This window comes from Pundamilia nyererei, unplaced genomic scaffold (assembly GCF_000239375.1).
Source record: "Pundamilia nyererei isolate P.nyererei 1_Seehausen unplaced genomic scaffold, PunNye1.0 scaffold00081, whole genome shotgun sequence".
NCBI lineage: Eukaryota > Metazoa > Chordata > Actinopteri > Cichliformes > Cichlidae > Pundamilia > Pundamilia nyererei.
The window spans coordinates 2729523-2745642 of record NW_005187482.1 but is presented as its reverse complement, the minus strand read 5'-3'; the positions used below and the strand labels follow the sequence as shown (position 1 = coordinate 2745642).

At 39.7% G+C, this 16120-nt stretch overlaps 1 protein-coding gene across 4 annotated transcripts; it reads left to right on the top strand.

Annotated features, from left to right (window-relative positions):
* The first annotated feature begins 1688 nt into the window (after positions 1 to 1688).
* Positions 1689 to 13962, top strand: LOC102195127 (oxysterol-binding protein-related protein 7-like). Of its 4 annotated transcripts, none has more exons than XM_005738108.1 (24): positions 1689 to 1765; positions 1868 to 1959; positions 3537 to 3756; positions 3962 to 4105; positions 4223 to 4276; positions 4362 to 4475; positions 4568 to 4726; positions 5023 to 5164; positions 5318 to 5436; positions 5880 to 5969; positions 6075 to 6219; positions 6368 to 6501; positions 7608 to 7700; positions 8110 to 8290; positions 8398 to 8472; positions 9725 to 9939; positions 10054 to 10191; positions 10269 to 10332; positions 10430 to 10508; positions 11160 to 11304; positions 11402 to 11552; positions 11770 to 11896; positions 11999 to 12121; positions 12993 to 13962. In XM_005738108.1, exons 3-24 carry the CDS (start codon positions 3589 to 3591, stop codon positions 13099 to 13101), a joined length of 2769 nt encoding a protein of 922 aa, XP_005738165.1. In that variant the 5' UTR covers positions 1689 to 1765; positions 1868 to 1959; positions 3537 to 3588; the 3' UTR covers positions 13102 to 13962. The 4 variants fall into 4 exon arrangements, with proteins under 4 accessions (XP_005738165.1, XP_005738166.1, XP_005738164.1 ...); XM_005738107.2 differs by adding an exon at positions 2843 to 2927 and having other exon boundaries at positions 1712 to 1959; XM_005738109.2 differs by having other exon boundaries at positions 1711 to 1959; positions 6078 to 6219.
* Positions 13963 to 16120: the final 2158 nt, after the last annotated feature.

Sequence of the window (16120 nt, the reverse complement as noted above, 5' to 3'; positions counted from 1 at the left end):
TCAGAATCAGAATGGGGTTTATTGCCAGATGTTGAGGTTTACAACATTAGGAAATTGCTGCGGTGCTTCAGTGCAAACAATAAGAATTAAAGTGCTATGTAGAAAGAAAGATATAAAACTTCCCCCTCTTCCTAAACAACCAAATATCATGGCATGGTGCATTTTTCCACCAACAGGAAAGGGCAGGGGTTTTTTTTGTTTGTTTTTTTTTTTTTTTTGGTTCATAAGCAGAGAGTGCTTGCTAGCGCTGTCGTTAAACGTGACGAAACTATTCAGGAAAAAACGCAGCGTATATATTGTTTATCATGACTCTGGTTTTACATGGCCTATCAACACTGCCCAACACTATGGAGCCAAACTGGCATTTGCCAGAGAATACCAGAAATGGCAGGCCCAGCACTGGTGCAGTGTTCTTGGATAGAGCGTGAAGAAACTATGGAGAATGTTATTTTGTCTGTAACTTTCCACCTCAGACAGTCTTGGTCCAGATTTGGGAGAAGATCTAGCAGGATATCATCTGTTATCTCATTAGGAGCATGCCACAATATTGTCAGGCATGCTTAAACGCACACGATGGCCATACAAAGTACCATTTTGAGCTGCACCAAATTTCAGCAATATGGACTAATCTGCCACATTTTTTCACTTTCATTTTTGAGGCGCATTTCTAGTCCTCTGTAATGTTCATTTCCATCAAAAAAAATATGGCATCCTTTCATTCCTAACATATTACTCAGTCCATTTCAACAATATATACCCAGCAAGATTTTTTTCCTTTAAGATCTGTGTTTTCTATGTGTTCCTTTATTTTTGTACCAGTGTCTTTAAGCTTATTTCTACATTTTTGACCTTGTATGTATCTTATAGAAAATCAAAAATAAAGTCAAACCTCTGCACTCAAATCTTGATAAAAAGAACAGTTCAAAGAAATCATTTATAACGTCCAAATACCACGACATCCATGATGAGTGTATGTAGACCGCAGTTGTAAGATAGAAATAATTTTCTATTTCCAGTGGAGTTATTGCTGTCTTCCTCACTCTGTGTACAGGGGGGGCACACACACCTACAAGCACACAAAACACTCAGGCATGTATGTTTACTTATCTTTGTGAGGACATTCAGTGATAAATATTAATCAATACTCATAATCTTATGGCCCCCTTAACTCTACATTTGACCATCACAACAGAGTACCAAACCTAAATGTAACTCTGGCTTTAATCCTGAAGCCAAGTCTGCAGGGGGTTCCTTTTTGTTTCAGATTTACTGAGTAGTTTGGGGCAGCAAAATATGTGTGCATGTGTGTCTGCCTGTGTGTGTATGCATGCGAAGGAGCTTAAAAGAAAGCAACTGGACTTCTTTAAGTTTCTTGAAGAGTCACCTCCCATCCAAGTTGTGAAAAAGGGCTACCATGGTACCTGGTGAGAACCCATACAGACATTAAAGGAAAATGACTTTCTTACTGATGAAAACACTGACATTCATATTTTCAGCAGATTGCTTTCAGAAAACCACTCTGATATCAGACAGAATTGTCAGCTCATTACTCTCTTTAAGACCTTTGTAGGTCAGAGCTAATTACTGAAAGTAACTCAAGACTTTGGCATATCTGTTGATTGCAAATCTGTTCTAACGCATGCCATCTTTGAGATGACAAAGTTGGAAGGCCTGTTTGGTCAGGTCATGTTCCTTAGCTTTCAGCCCCGCCCAGATACCCACTGGCTTTGATTTACACCAGTCTAACAAGCACATCATCAGTCAGGTGTGGTATTGCTTTTTGTTTAACTCAGAGGACAAGAGCAGGGAGATCACACAGTGAAGGAACACCCTAGGAAAGTCTCTGTGCTGTGATTTTTCTCCACAGAAGACATTTTACAGCTCTACAATTGTTTCTGGGAGAAGGTATAAGGAACTGTCTGTGGAGTCCTGCTGCTGCAGCTTGTCAGTCCAACACAGGTGTGTTTCATTTACTATTTTGTCTCTGTGCCTTCCCACTATTTTATATGACTTTTATGTGCATTCTACATAGATACATAGTCACAAATATTACTGTTGATGTAGTTGTCTACTTTTTTTACTGTTTGTTGTTGATTGTATGGATAAACTTTTATATTTTTGTTTACGATATACAATCCTGTATTTTCTGTCATATCACCCAAATGTAAGCCATGATTAGTTAGTAGTTAGTTTTAGTTTTGATGGAGGTTTTTCTATCCATATACTGAAAGTCAGACCTGAATCATCTGTAAACTAAGTAGATTGTGTCAGGCATTGATCACATTCTCTATAGTTGTAGTTGTCCCCAAGTAGGACATTAAGATTAATATGTGATTAATATTCCACAGAGAGAGAAGGGTAAAGGTGCAACTGTTCCACCCTGAAGAGAAAACATGCAGTCACATGCAAATCCAAATTTTCTTTTAAGTACAGATTATGTGCTCAAGCTGCATGCCTTAAGCAATAAACGGACACCAGTCTCTGGTTAAGACTTCTTGGAATTTCAGACTGGAATTTTGTCAGTGATTCTTCCTCATGTAAGCTGATCTGTCTGAATGAGAAAAAACAAATGTAAGTGTTGGAATTGGGTGTAAGGGTCTTCCGACTTCCCTTCCAAATCGAGTAGGAAGAACCACTGTTGGCTCAGTGGACCATAAGACTGTTGGTTTTTTTTAAATTATGCATTTAATTGTCCACCTGCTTGACTTAACAGACTAGTAAGATCTAGACTTCTTTCATACCTCGTGATTTCAGTGGCAGGAAGTATGATATCTCACACACAAACATGGCAGTCAAATAAAACTCCTGAAGTCCCTTTAGCGGTCATTCCTTTCCTCTACAGGAAAATCCTGCTTTTGATTGCAGGTGCCCTTCCCTTTAAGGGAAAACATGGACACGGACCATTGGAGGAAAATGCTCCCCATAGCGTAAGGGCTACCAGATGGTCTGAGTATATGGTTGATGGCTTCATAATACCTTTAATTTGTCACCTCTATGTTCATAACAAATAATTTGTCTTGATCCTTAATCCACATTAAATTTTACGAGCCAATCTAAGATTAAAGTTCTAAAATGGTTTTAAAATGTTTGTTTTTTTTTGTTTTTACGTTTGGTGAGACAATTATATCTTCTCAGTTCCTGACTTTAATGTTGTTAAAGTCAGGAACTTAATGGTGACATCATTACAGGCACAGATAAAATATTGCCTTATGCCTGCAGTTTAGACAAACAATGAGACTGTAGATTTGTTTCTGTTTGTACTGTAAAAGGACCACTTGTAACTCTTGGACAAACTAGAATCATGGTTCCACCCAGGCTTCTTTTGTTCTCAAACATATTACTTTAAAAGTCGAAAGTTGCATGTCTGTGGATACATTTGTTTCTTTTAGAAGAAGGTTTTTAAAACTCTGCTTGTGTTATTCCTGTTATCCACCTTTCCAACTCGGCTTTAATTTTGCTTTGACTGTGACTGTGATGTTGTACATTTGTATGTCATCTTTTTGACTTGTCATGAAGCTTTTTCTTGTCCCCCCCAGCACTGTGTACATTGCCATGAGAAACAACTTGGGTTGAAGGTCATTTCTCTCCATGCAACGCTACTCTCATTACATTGCACCAATGGACCCTCAGGTTTGTCCACCACCTCTCAGTAGCAGCCAGTCAGTGATTAGTGGCCTTGACAAATCCCCAGCAAGCACTTTCAGACCTGGCCACTCACGGAGCAGCAGCACAGGTTCTGGCAAGCACTCAAAACAGGTAAAAAGAAAAAAAGACACTAATTATATTGTAAAGTAAAAGAGAAAACTGTAACCCACTTGGTACAAATGGGCTTCCAGAGATTTTCTCCATTTCTGCCCCCTCTTGCAATCCATATCACAGAATTCCTCCAATTGACTGACACCTGAAACTAAAAGCTGTGTTTTCATAAATGTAATTTTAAAGTGCTTTCTGTCTCTATCAGTCTCGTCACTGGGAGGTAGTGGATGACTTGCAGCATGTTGACAGGGGCTTGGTTCCAGGGTCATCTGGAGACCTCAGTATTCCTGGGATCTGTGAGGGCTACTTGATGAAAAGGAGAAAATATCCGCTCAAAGGCTGGCACAAAGTGAGAGAATTTAAACTATTTTGCTCTTCCAGTTTCTCAGTGAAACTGTAGTAAATCCTGCAGGGTTGAACAGTGAAGATTTTTATCCACAACTAATTTGCCAAACTCTCTTTTTAGAGGTACTTTCTGTTGGAGAAAGGCATTCTCAAGTACTCAAAGACCCAGCAAGATGTAAGTCCAACACAAAAACATCAAACAATAATGATACGCTCTGATGAAGAATAAAATGTTAAATGTCCTCTGCCATTGTGTTTAGATTCAAAGAGGGAAGCTGCATGGCTCTCTGGACATCAGCATGGCTGTCATGTCTGTGAATAAGAAGACCAAACGCATAGACCTGGATGCTGGAGACAACCTGTATCACCTCAAGGTAACTTATTGGTTCCAGGATGAGTCAAGTGTTTACTGTGGCTAGAATCGGATGTATCCAAATTAAATAAGTTCTCTTCTCTCTGGTATTAGGCAAAAAGTCACGACATTTTCTACATCTGGTTGACCAAGCTGTGTGCCCATCGTGTGTTCAGAAAAAATGAGGCCATGAGTGTCCACCGTGGTGTGCTTCATGCGCTTTCTTTGGGACAGAGCACTCTCCCGGCTTTCTCTCAGCAAAGCAGAGCAACAGTCAGTATAACTTCCTGCTCCAGTAAACTGTCCACAGCTGAAAGGAAATTTACTTTGTGCTATAGGAATCCAATCAAATGGAGAATCGAAGATAGACTGGTGAACATTTTTGCGACCAAAAAAAGTTTGAGTATTAATAATTTGGATGATAATACTTTAGACAGCTGACTATCAAAAAAATACAGAAAATGGTATTTATGTAATCCATGATCACTGTAGTCTGAAAAACAGCAGCTGCCCACAGATACTGTAATTGTGAAAGTGCTTTCTTTTAACCTTGATATATGATCCTGCAGATTCCTCACTATGCCAGCTCTGCATCGGTGTACCATCCAGAGATGGCAAGTCCTGCCCCAGCTGTTGCCAGTCAACCAGGTGTGACCAGCAAGGTATCAGCTTGGCTGCAGCAGACCCACGACATAGATGCAACCTCCAATGGTGAGAGCTGCATTAGAGATGGCGCCAGAAAGAGAGGCCTGATTCTTGATCATATGTCCTCCATAGTTAACAATGAATACAGATTTGATCAGTAGGTGTGCCTGTCTCTTCGTTCCATTTCTAAACTGTGACCTTTAACCCACTGCCTATCAGAACTGGCTCGTTGTCAGGCAGATCTGACAGAACTGGCTCAACTTATCCAGAGACTGAATTGGCTGGAAGGAGGCTACCCTATCACTAACACAGACCTGGAGATGCGAATCAGCATGCAGGCAAGTATGCTGGTCCCAAATGTGAATGTGTGTCACTTGTCAAAGAATATTTAACAACCGGGGGGTGAGAAGTAATTTGATGTTTAATCTAAGCAAAAATCTGAAATGTTTTAAATGGGCTTTAAAATTTATGGTATCAAGCACAATAGGCATCCAGTAAAAAGGCTGTAACACTTCACCATAGTTTTTCTTTAGGAAATGCAAAAAGAAATTAAACAAAATACACCCATAATTGCTCATTCTGAAATATTTTTCCAGGTCATTCACTATCTTAACCAACTATATACCAGATTAGCCTTAACAGCACCATATATAAACTATAGGATGGAACTGTGATATAATGCTGTTGGGATTTCATTCTCAGCTTCAGAATTGCTCCACCCTAACCTGCAAAAGAAAATGGTCTGGAAAAAGAAGATATAATTTTGTACTTCTGTGTTTAGAATCTCTCCCTGGAAAAACCCAAGAAAAAGAATGGGCGAATGCCGGGTCACTCCAGGACTCTGTCTCGTGCTGAGGCCATGGGGGGAATGGTAGGAATTTGTTACTTAATGTCTTGTTACAGTACCATCAGACAGCTCACCACTTTTTAGCCTCATCCAATTCTGTGACTCTTTTCCTTTTCTCTTCATCTCCAGCAGTTCACTTCCAGTCATCTGAGCACAAATTCCACTTCTGTACAGTCCATTCCAAACTACGTCTACTCTCAGCTGTCCAATCCTCAAGTCACCTCACCTGAAGCTAAGAAGCTCCACCAGGAGATCTGCACTGCTTCTCAGAGAGGTATGGCCTTGCTGCCACTTGGCTAAGTCTGACGCTCTCTGCATTAGCATTGACTTTTTTTCCCTTTACATATTCCCTGACACATTTTGACATATTGCTGAGAGTGTGAGAATCCTCATCTATCTCTTACACTTTTGCTGTGTTGCAGTTCACAGTTCTCTGAAGTCCATTCATGAGGTTTTGACCTTGGAGCGTGAGAGACTGAGGCAAGCCTGGACCGGCCCAGACATGCGGCAGAACACCTCACAGCAGCTCGCTACCATCTGTAGCACATTGTCTGAGGTAACAGACACATATGTATACAAACATGGACACTCCTGGCCTATGTGGAAGCAAACTTAACCTGACTTCTAATTCTTGATGTCATAAACCAGATAAAAACACAGACTAGATCCTTCACCATACCCCAGTTAGTGTCTTTCCAACACTCTAAATCTTAGTGTAGCCCTGCAAACGGCAACAATGGGCCCAGCCCTAAGTGATACTGTTGAGCAGGTTTGGGCTGTTTTTAGGTAAGACGGGCACAAGTTAATACAGGTGGAACTTAAAGGAACACACCTCAAGTATTCCTTTCTTTTCACACACAAATATGCATATAAAACGACTGCCGCATACTGAAACAAAGCAGTCAGGTCAGGGACTTGTTGGCTCCTGCTGTCAGACTGACTGTGCTTATGCAACACTTCTTGCTTTCCTCTTGGCTTCTTACCATGGTGCATGTGACTGCATGTTTGAACATCAGCGGCTGTGACTTTGGGCTTTATTTTGTTAATAGTTGCTTGGCAACTGGCTATCAACTGATATCCACAGTGATGAACATATCCCATGGTTAATAAATGTATGTTATTACCCTGTTTATTTACTGTTATATCACTCTACTGGAAACTGGTGAGACTTTCACCCTCTTGTTCAAAATCGCTTTAGAGTCGTTTACTAACCATAATTTAGTGAGTTTAAAGGGTAAATAAAGTTTTTCTACGAAGAATTGATTGATAAAGATCCTTTTTTTTTTTTTTTTTTTTTTTTTTTTTTTTGGCAAGAGGGTGTTTTGTTAATAGTTATATCCACAGTGATGGATAATTCAGAAATACTAAATGTCTGAAGGGACCTTTCCTAACCTGTACTAAGTTCATTTACTATAAAGTCCTACCTGGCCCACTAAAAAGCTCTGTCCTTGCTAAGATATAATACATAATTCAGTTTGATTGTGCTGGTATTTACTGTACTGGAGAGCAACTGCACTTGGCAACAAGTAATATTTGCCTCACCTCTGCTGTGTTTGTGCTTTGGAGTGTGCGTGATATTCGCTGCATGCATTTTTGATCCTGTGTGTTTCTTCTGCACTTCTCCTGCATGGCTTGTGTGCATGTGTGCCTGCACGCATGCAGCTTGATATACAGTCCCATCTGACCAAAGTCCATTCGCTTTCCCTGTCCTCTGACTCTTCTGAAGAATCCTTCTGCACTGTCCGTCCAGACCAGGTGTGTAGTGTATGTGTGTAGCATTATTATTATTATTTTTTTTTTTTTTTTTTTCTGGTGTCACTGATAATCATCCTGATTAACATTGAATTCTAGCTCAGGATCATGAAGAAATTTTATCTGACTGAAGCTATAAGATTGTGGGAAACTTTGGTCAAAAGAAGGAAAACATGGAATGATTTACAGTCTAGTGACGTGGGTGGTGGTGCTGCTGTTATTCACAGTTGGGACAGCTGCACCTACAATTGTTACAGAGCAAGTTGTGTGGGTAGCACCTGTTGGAAATAACTGTGCATGTCAGTCGTCACTGTTCTGAATTTACTTCGCAGCTTCGCAGCACTTACAGGTAGACTTGTTTATTGGACTTAAATGGTCAAACTATAGCTGGAACCATGTTTCATCCTTACAGAGAACGCCTTCCTTAAGTCGTCACAGTAACCGTCCACCTTCAGTGGCAGATTCTATGGCAGAGTATTTTGATGCTAGCGAGGTAATAGTGTGCGAGACTTCGTCAGAGGCCGAGGCTTCTGATGAATCGGGCCTGAGTGACATTACCACCACTAGCACATCAGAGCCTGAAGAAGGACATTGTGAGTATTTACTTTCAAATAAATCACCACTGCACGATTTTCTGTGTCACAACAAAGGTTAACATGAAACAAAAACATCAAGTCATTGTTTCCTCTGTCCTCCACAGCTGCTGCTACTCTTAACTACAGAGAAAGTTTGAACAGCGCAAGTCACAAGCCACGGCCAGTGCCTCCTGATACTGGTAAAGTAATCTTCTGTTAAGCAAACCTGTAAATTTATATTTCAACATGGTAACCGCTAATATGAAAGGAATGATAACAGTAGGACAGACATGGCTGCTAATCGTGCTTCTGATTCACACAAAATTCAGACGTGAAGTAGCCTGTATACATTTGGAACCAAACTGTTGCTTTGTCAAAACCACTTAGAATTTGAGTTGCTTCACCTGTATATGGCTGCTGCTGCAAACCGCTTTGCAAAGCATGCTCATCCGAGCTGAAACCTATGTCCCAAATGGCACTTGCCCATGGAAAAGGGCAGCAGGACAGCCATGAGCTTATCTGGGCTAATGTGAGTTTCTGCCATAACTGGTGCTACCCATGACTCCAAAACCTACCTCAATTATGTTTAGTCCAGTAGAGCTTTGTTGGGTTGACAATAAAACTCTACAATATACACTCAAGTATACAGTGGGGTAAAATGATGTCCTCCTGGATCAAAGGTGCAAACTGTTTAAAAAATAAACAAAAAATCTCGCTGACCTGCTCCTGATGCTGCAGAGTCGTCTTCTGGATGGAGGAGGAGTAAACAGTTGGTGGGAGGGGTGATGCGGGTCAGCCATGATGCTAGTGGCTTTACGAATGCAGCATGAGGTGTAAATGTTCTGTAGACTGGGTAGAGAGCTGCCAATAATCCTCCGGAGGGCTCTGCATGTTGATGCGTGGCAGTTTCCATACTAGACTATTTAATTGTCATTTGGGAGACCTTCAACATTTCTAACCATGTATGGCCTGTAATTTAATAAGGATCTTAAGAATCTCGAAACATGCTATAAAACAGCAGTTCCCAACCTTTTTTGCGCCACGGACCAGTTTATCTGACAACATTTTCACAGACCTGCCTTTAAGATGTCGTGGATACATACAACAAAATAAAACCAGTACCGGTACCAAAAAAAGAAGATTTATGCATAACACACAGGGAAAGACCCAGGGAAACAGAGTTTAAAAATAACGATTAAAACCATAAATTTCATACCCAAGCCTCAACTCACGTACCGGTCCGTAGCCCGGGCATTGAGGACCGCTGCCATAAAAGGTTTTGGAAGCACCACCAGTGAGGCCTGGAACATGTGGATATTGTGATTATTCTTGGTTAGTTGACCAGGTTTTTCTCATTTTGTGTGTGGTGGTGGTGGTGTTGTTGTGTGTGTTGTATTTTTAATCATCCATTTTGTTTAATATGTTACGCTGTTTTGTGGTGTTACCATGCAGGTCGTCGCACTACCCTGCCTGCCCCCTGCGCAGACAACAGCCACATTGGCATTATGACCATCCTCTACAACAACATTGGCAAGGATCTGTCCAGAGTGTCTATGCCAGTTGCTCTCAATGAGCCACTCTCATTGCTGCAGAGGCTCAGTGAAGAACTGGAGTACTCTGAGCTGCTGGACATTGCCAGCAACATTGATGATCCATATGAGAGGATGGTGTGTTGGGATTGCTTATGATTTCTGACCCGCTGGGGGTCAAATCAAGTTGAATTTTGTGTAAGGCTTGTTCAGGATTTAGGAAAAAATTGTTTTTGTCTTGTTTGTTTTTAGGTTTATGTAGCAGCATTCTCCATCTCTGGTTATGCCTGGGCATCCTGGAGGAATCGTTACAAACCCTTCAACCCTGTCCTGGGTGAAACGTATGAGAATTACAGAGAAGACAAAGGATTCCAATACATTAGTGAACAGGTAACCTGAAGACATAATGATTCGGCTTATTGGTGTTTTAGAACAGACTTTAATGCTGTATTGTCTTATGTTTTCAGGTCAGTCACCATCCACCCATCTCTGCTTGCCATGCAGAGTCAGAAAACTTCACTTTCTGGCAAGGTGTGTTGTTTTTGTTTTTTGGTTTCTTAAGCAAGTCCCAGATATACAGCAATCAGACCTAACACTGCAGCTTTTCCTTCTTTAATTCTGCTCTCAGATCAGAGATGGAAGTACAAGTTTTGGGGCAAGTCTGTGGAGATCATCTCTTCTGGACTGGTTAATGTTACCCTACCCAGGTGATGATTTTATGCCACTTTTAACCACAAAAGATGTGAAACAAAGGGACAGTGTTTTAATATTAATAGTAGTATACAACACCATACACTAGTACAAGAGATGACAAAGAATCATTGCTCTATATCAAGATTGGTGAATAATTGAAACTTTTACATGCAATAATGTTTTTATAAAAAAGGGACTGATCAAAAGCGTGTTTGTTTAGTTTTTTTTGGTGTTTTTTTTTTTTAAATAAATAAGTGGCCTAATGTTGCTCCAAAGCTGGACAATTTCACCAAACTGTCCATTGAAGGAAGTGCAGTTTCTGGCACTTGCATGTTGGCTTAATTTTTCAAAGGTGTGATTTTTCCAGATAAAAAGGAGAAATGCAAACAGGCTAGAAGATTGATCGGATGAGTGGGAGACCTTGAAAATTATCTTGAGGCTTTTTGGATACAAATGCTGACACAGAAGTGACAATATTATAAATGTTAGTAAAAAGTAAACAAGATGGACTAAAGCAAAGGATGGCTGGTTTGCAGTTTGCTGTCACAAGGCACCAGCATTTCTAGAAATCCATATACAATTTGAGCCTGTACGAATCATCTACATTTAAAAACTGTTTCAATTTCATTATGCAATGATCACAGTATAATTTGTTTTTTGTTTAGTTATGGTGATCACTATGAATGGAATAAGGCCGTTACATGTATCCACAATGTCCTGAGTCAGCAACGCTCTTTGGAGCACTATGGTGAGGTGACCATCAGAAACACAAAGAGTGATGTGTGCACCTGCAAGATTACCTTTGTCAAGGTAAGGACATGCACATATGCATATTTTTTTCTAATTTAGCCAGAGGTCCATGTAATGCATTGAAATTGTGCTAAGTGCCTTCATCTTTTCATCCCAGTCCCGCTACTGGAGCTCGGACAGCAGTAAGAATGAGGTGCAGGGTGTGGTTTTGGACCAGGCTGGGTCAGTGATTCATCGTTTCGGAGGTCTCTGGCATGAAGGCATTTTCTGTGATACACTACCTACACCAAAATGTATCTGGAAACCCAGTGAGTACCACTGTTCAGCGCTCAAATCCCTCACAAATTACTCCAATCCTATGACTCATGTAAAGACCACCGTCAACCTGAGCCAAGACTGACTCATTGATCTCTTCCACAAATGATTAAGCTAATCTACTTTATACACAAACGCTGAGTTTTGTCAACTATGTTCAAGTTTTAGATGAAAGATCTTTAAATATCCACGATATCCTTTTCTATACAGATGTACAGCCTGATGACTATGTCAAGTTCTATGGCTTCTCAAGTTATGCCAGGGAACTTAATGAACTGACTTCAGAATTGAAGGCTGTCCTTCCACCTACGGACACACGTTTCAGACCGGACCAGAGGTATCCACAAGATCTTGTTTAATTTAAACTATGGTAGACTGACAGACATTTCTGCACCATCTTCTGTGCGCTCCAATTCCTTACTCTTGTCTGCTCTATCAGGCTCCTGGAGGAGGGAAAAATAGCAGAAGCAGATAAAAGGAAGGATGAGGTGGAGGAGAACCAAAGGGAAAGGAGGAAAGAAATGGCCAAGAAAGGGGAGGAACACATCCCCAGGTTCTTCAGGTGAGAAGCTTTCCTCGTTGCCTCGTTCTGGTTTTGTGGTGGACTGTCAAAAGTCTAGTTAATAATTCAAGCAGCAACACATCTGGTGTCCTTTTCTTCAGTATCAGCCTTTTTTCTGTAGGAAATGTATATAAATGTCATTTTCTAATCTGTTTACAAGATGTGGGGTTTGCTCAAGCGCATGCCTTTTAATATGGGAGTATTTGGATATTATTTTGAATGTAACAAAGACCACAAGATGGAAAGAGATTACTCTGTCCAACCAATAATGGTGGTAAAAGCTGGTATTTAAAGCACTAAATAATAAACATGATGGCAGTTTAAAAGGAGGGGGAGGGGGGCCCATTTAGTTAAAAAAAAAAAAAACCAAACAAACATCCAGGATTGTTTCCCAGACAGGGTATAGGATGGCCTTAATTTTAAGGTGGTTTTAAATACCTAACTAAACTGTTAGGTCAGTGGCTAATGGCTATCTTTTTATTATTTTATTATATTTTCTTCTACTGTATCATGCTGCTGAGTGACTGCTGCTCGTCAAACACATTTCATTGCAATGTTGACCCTGTGCTAACTTGCATATGACAAATAAAGCTGAAACTAATAAGAGCTTAAATAAAATGTTTGATGCCTAACATAGTTGGGTATCAGCAGCTTGTTCTGTTTTTTGTTTTGTGGTGATCGGCTGCCTCACTGATACTGTCAACAGAAGAGGTTCTTGGATGTGATTATAAACGTCACATTCTTTAGAGTGTTCTAAGAGTCTGTATTTTCCCACAGAAATCTATGTATTTTTATTTATTTAGGCTTATTAATGTTTCCAGGTTGAATGACATTCCAGTGTTGCATGTCACTAATTGGTCTGTTTTCCCAGAAAATCGGTGGATGAAGCTGGCAGAGAGGTGTGGCTGTACAATGGAACATACTGGATGCTCCGCAAAGACCCTGGCTTTGCCAATACTGAAAATCTGGATCTGTGGTAGAAATCTACACCCACCTGAACATGAGGCTGAATAAAAGCGGATCCATGTGAACACATAATGGCAGAATGAACACGTCGTCAATAAAAGTAATCAGCTATAACTATTTGTGATTATTAGCCTGGTGAAGAATAAACAGTATTGACCCAACAGCGGTGACCAAAGGGCCAGTGGTGCAAGGGTATAGAGGGAAAGGGCTTTAAGAAGCATAAATGAACCTCTCATTAGTTTCATTTTGGTTCCAGTGTAGAGATGAGATGCTACTAAGGTACAAATGAAGACTGATTTAGATGAAGCCAGATGTCTTTCCTGCCTTTTTGCCTTTCTCTGCCATAAAGAAAATCTGAAATATTATCATTTATGTTTAAGAAGCAAAGCTTAACTTGAATTCTATTTTAAATTGCTGCCATTTAGGAAAAAATTGGGTAAAATGTTTTCTTGATGTAAATAGTAGGTGATTTATAACATTTTATGTCATGTGTTTGTAAATTTTAATATCAGGCTCAAAGTGTTAAATGCTTTCTTGTAGAGGGGCTTATGTGGTATTTTGCAGGTGAACTGGTGCTGTTCTCAGTGGGTCTTACTGTTTAAACAAAGTCTGTATGCATGTTGTGTTGGGTCACATTGGTGAATCCATATACCAGAATGAATCAAGCGCCATTTCAACCCAGCATTCTTCATTTCTCTCTGTCCTTGATGAGCTGAAACACCTCTTAGACATTTAGACTGTGAGTTGAATCAGTGAAGGGTTTTTATGTTTCAATAGTGGATTTTTAATAAGGAAAAGAGATGGCTGTTAAATCATTGTGAATGTTTTCTTTCAGTGGTTTAGTTTCAAATAAAAGGTTCTAGATCAACATTAAACTTCTGTTCATTACTAAACTGCACTACAAAATTGCTGCCTAGAATCTGGACTTGTATTTATAAAGAAGTGAATATTTGCAACTGTGGTTGTTGTGAAATCCTCCAGTGCTGACTCATACTCCTGTTTGGTTATCTTTCAAGGCTGTCATTATGTTGCGCACACACAAGCAACTGAAGCATGCTAACACGTAGACAGCAGGTGTACATGTTGTAACATTTGTTTTTGTTTTTTTCCCTTATTCACCAGGAAGTGAAACTCTTAATATTCTTGAGTAGCAGCATATTTAAATCTCTTATCATCCACCGAAGCGGTTTACTATACACAGTTGGCAAGATATGTGGCCTTGTCAGTTTTGTCATGAAAGTGAACTTTTTACCTGGCTAAATCACAACTTATGCTGAACACATGACCTGCTCCTGTCCAGAGGTCTTTACAACAAAACCGGCTTCTGGCTTATTCAGGTAATTTTTTGTACTAATGCGGTTCACTTCTTATCGGGGTAAATCACCATGGTAACTTAAACTGTGAACGTAATCTGCTCCAGAGCAGGTTTGGTTCCAGATTAGAAATCAAGAGACATGCCGTCACCACCTGCTGACCTGACCTGCAGATCTCCAGAAAATGTGACACCATTTTCTGGAAGATTCCTCAGACCTGTGTGTGGGTGTAAAATTTTGTGGGTTTTGTCTTTTTATTTTTCCTTTTGACAGTGAACAATGCAATGACTGTTTTATTCAAGCTGCTGAGAGAATTAAAAACTAAAGGGAGCAGGTTATGTTCAGAGTTTGGGTTTAAAATCAAGCACTCCATTTTCATAGATTCTTTTATGTAAAGTATGTTTTGAGTGCAACGTGGATTCTCTGCTGGTGCAGCTTGTTAAGGCACACCTTACTAAAACTGCTGAATGAAGCCTTGCATTGTTAATGGAATATCCATGTGTTTGTTATAAATGTTGTTGTGATTATTAGCCTGGTGAAAAATAAACAGTATTGACCCAATAGCAGTGACCAAAAGGCCAAAATCTGCCTATTTGTCTGTTTTTACACAGCTGGAAAGACAAATACACAGCAAGAATACCTGTTCAGCCAATAAAATTAATTTCACTTTGATCTGCGACAAACAGACTATCGGGCTGTGAAACAGCAAGCTCTGTTTAAACTGATCCAGTTTAAAGTTTCAGAGCAGTAATGTGCAGCTATAGAGATAAACGGCACTGAGTGCGCAACCAGGTATTGAAACTATTAAGTGCAATTAAATAATATTGTCTCATCCCCAGTGTTGGGCAGGTTACTTTGAAAAAGTAATTAATTACAGTACTAGTTACTACTTCAAAAAAGTTATTTATTTATCAACCTTTATTTAACCAGGAAGATCCCATTGAGATTAAAAACCTCTTTTTCAAGGGAGACCTGGCCAAGATAGGCAGCAGCAGATGTCTCACAGTTACAGAAATTACTCAAACACAGGCAGCAACAACACACATGCAACAATAAGTGAAAGAATACAAATAAAATAAAAAATAAAATTCAAATAAAATAAAAAGTCAGTTAAAATGACAATCTAATTGAAACAGTTGCATGTTATGGACTTGGCCTCAAGGATTTGTAGTTTAGATTTAAAATCACTTAATGAAATGAATTCAGTCATTTTCCATTCCTTCTGCAGTTTGTTCCAGGCCAAGGGTGCTAAATGGACAAAAGCTCTTTTACCAAGTTCAGTTCGGGCAAATGGAACAGAAAGCAACAAGTAACCATGCGGACGAAGAGAATACCGACCAGCATGTTTCATTACAAGCAGGGAACATATATAAGTAGAGATGGCAGGATACCACTTTTTTATGTCCGATACCGATATCATGAATTTGGATATCTGCCGATACCGATATGAATCCGATATAGTGTGTTTTTTAATCAATAAAACTGTTTTTTAATATCTTGCTGCATTTTGTATAAGTTCATAGTCAAGTTTAAATAAACAACAGCACTAAAGCTATTCTGTTATACCTGTGTGTAAAAAGTACACTGCGCCCAAAATATTTCATAGTTCAGCAACACTAATCAATCTAATAAACTTAAACCTGCTCCATCCTTCCTATTCTGGTATTTTAAAGAGTACTTAGCAGAAATATTAAGCAACCTAACTAATAGGGTTGCAAAC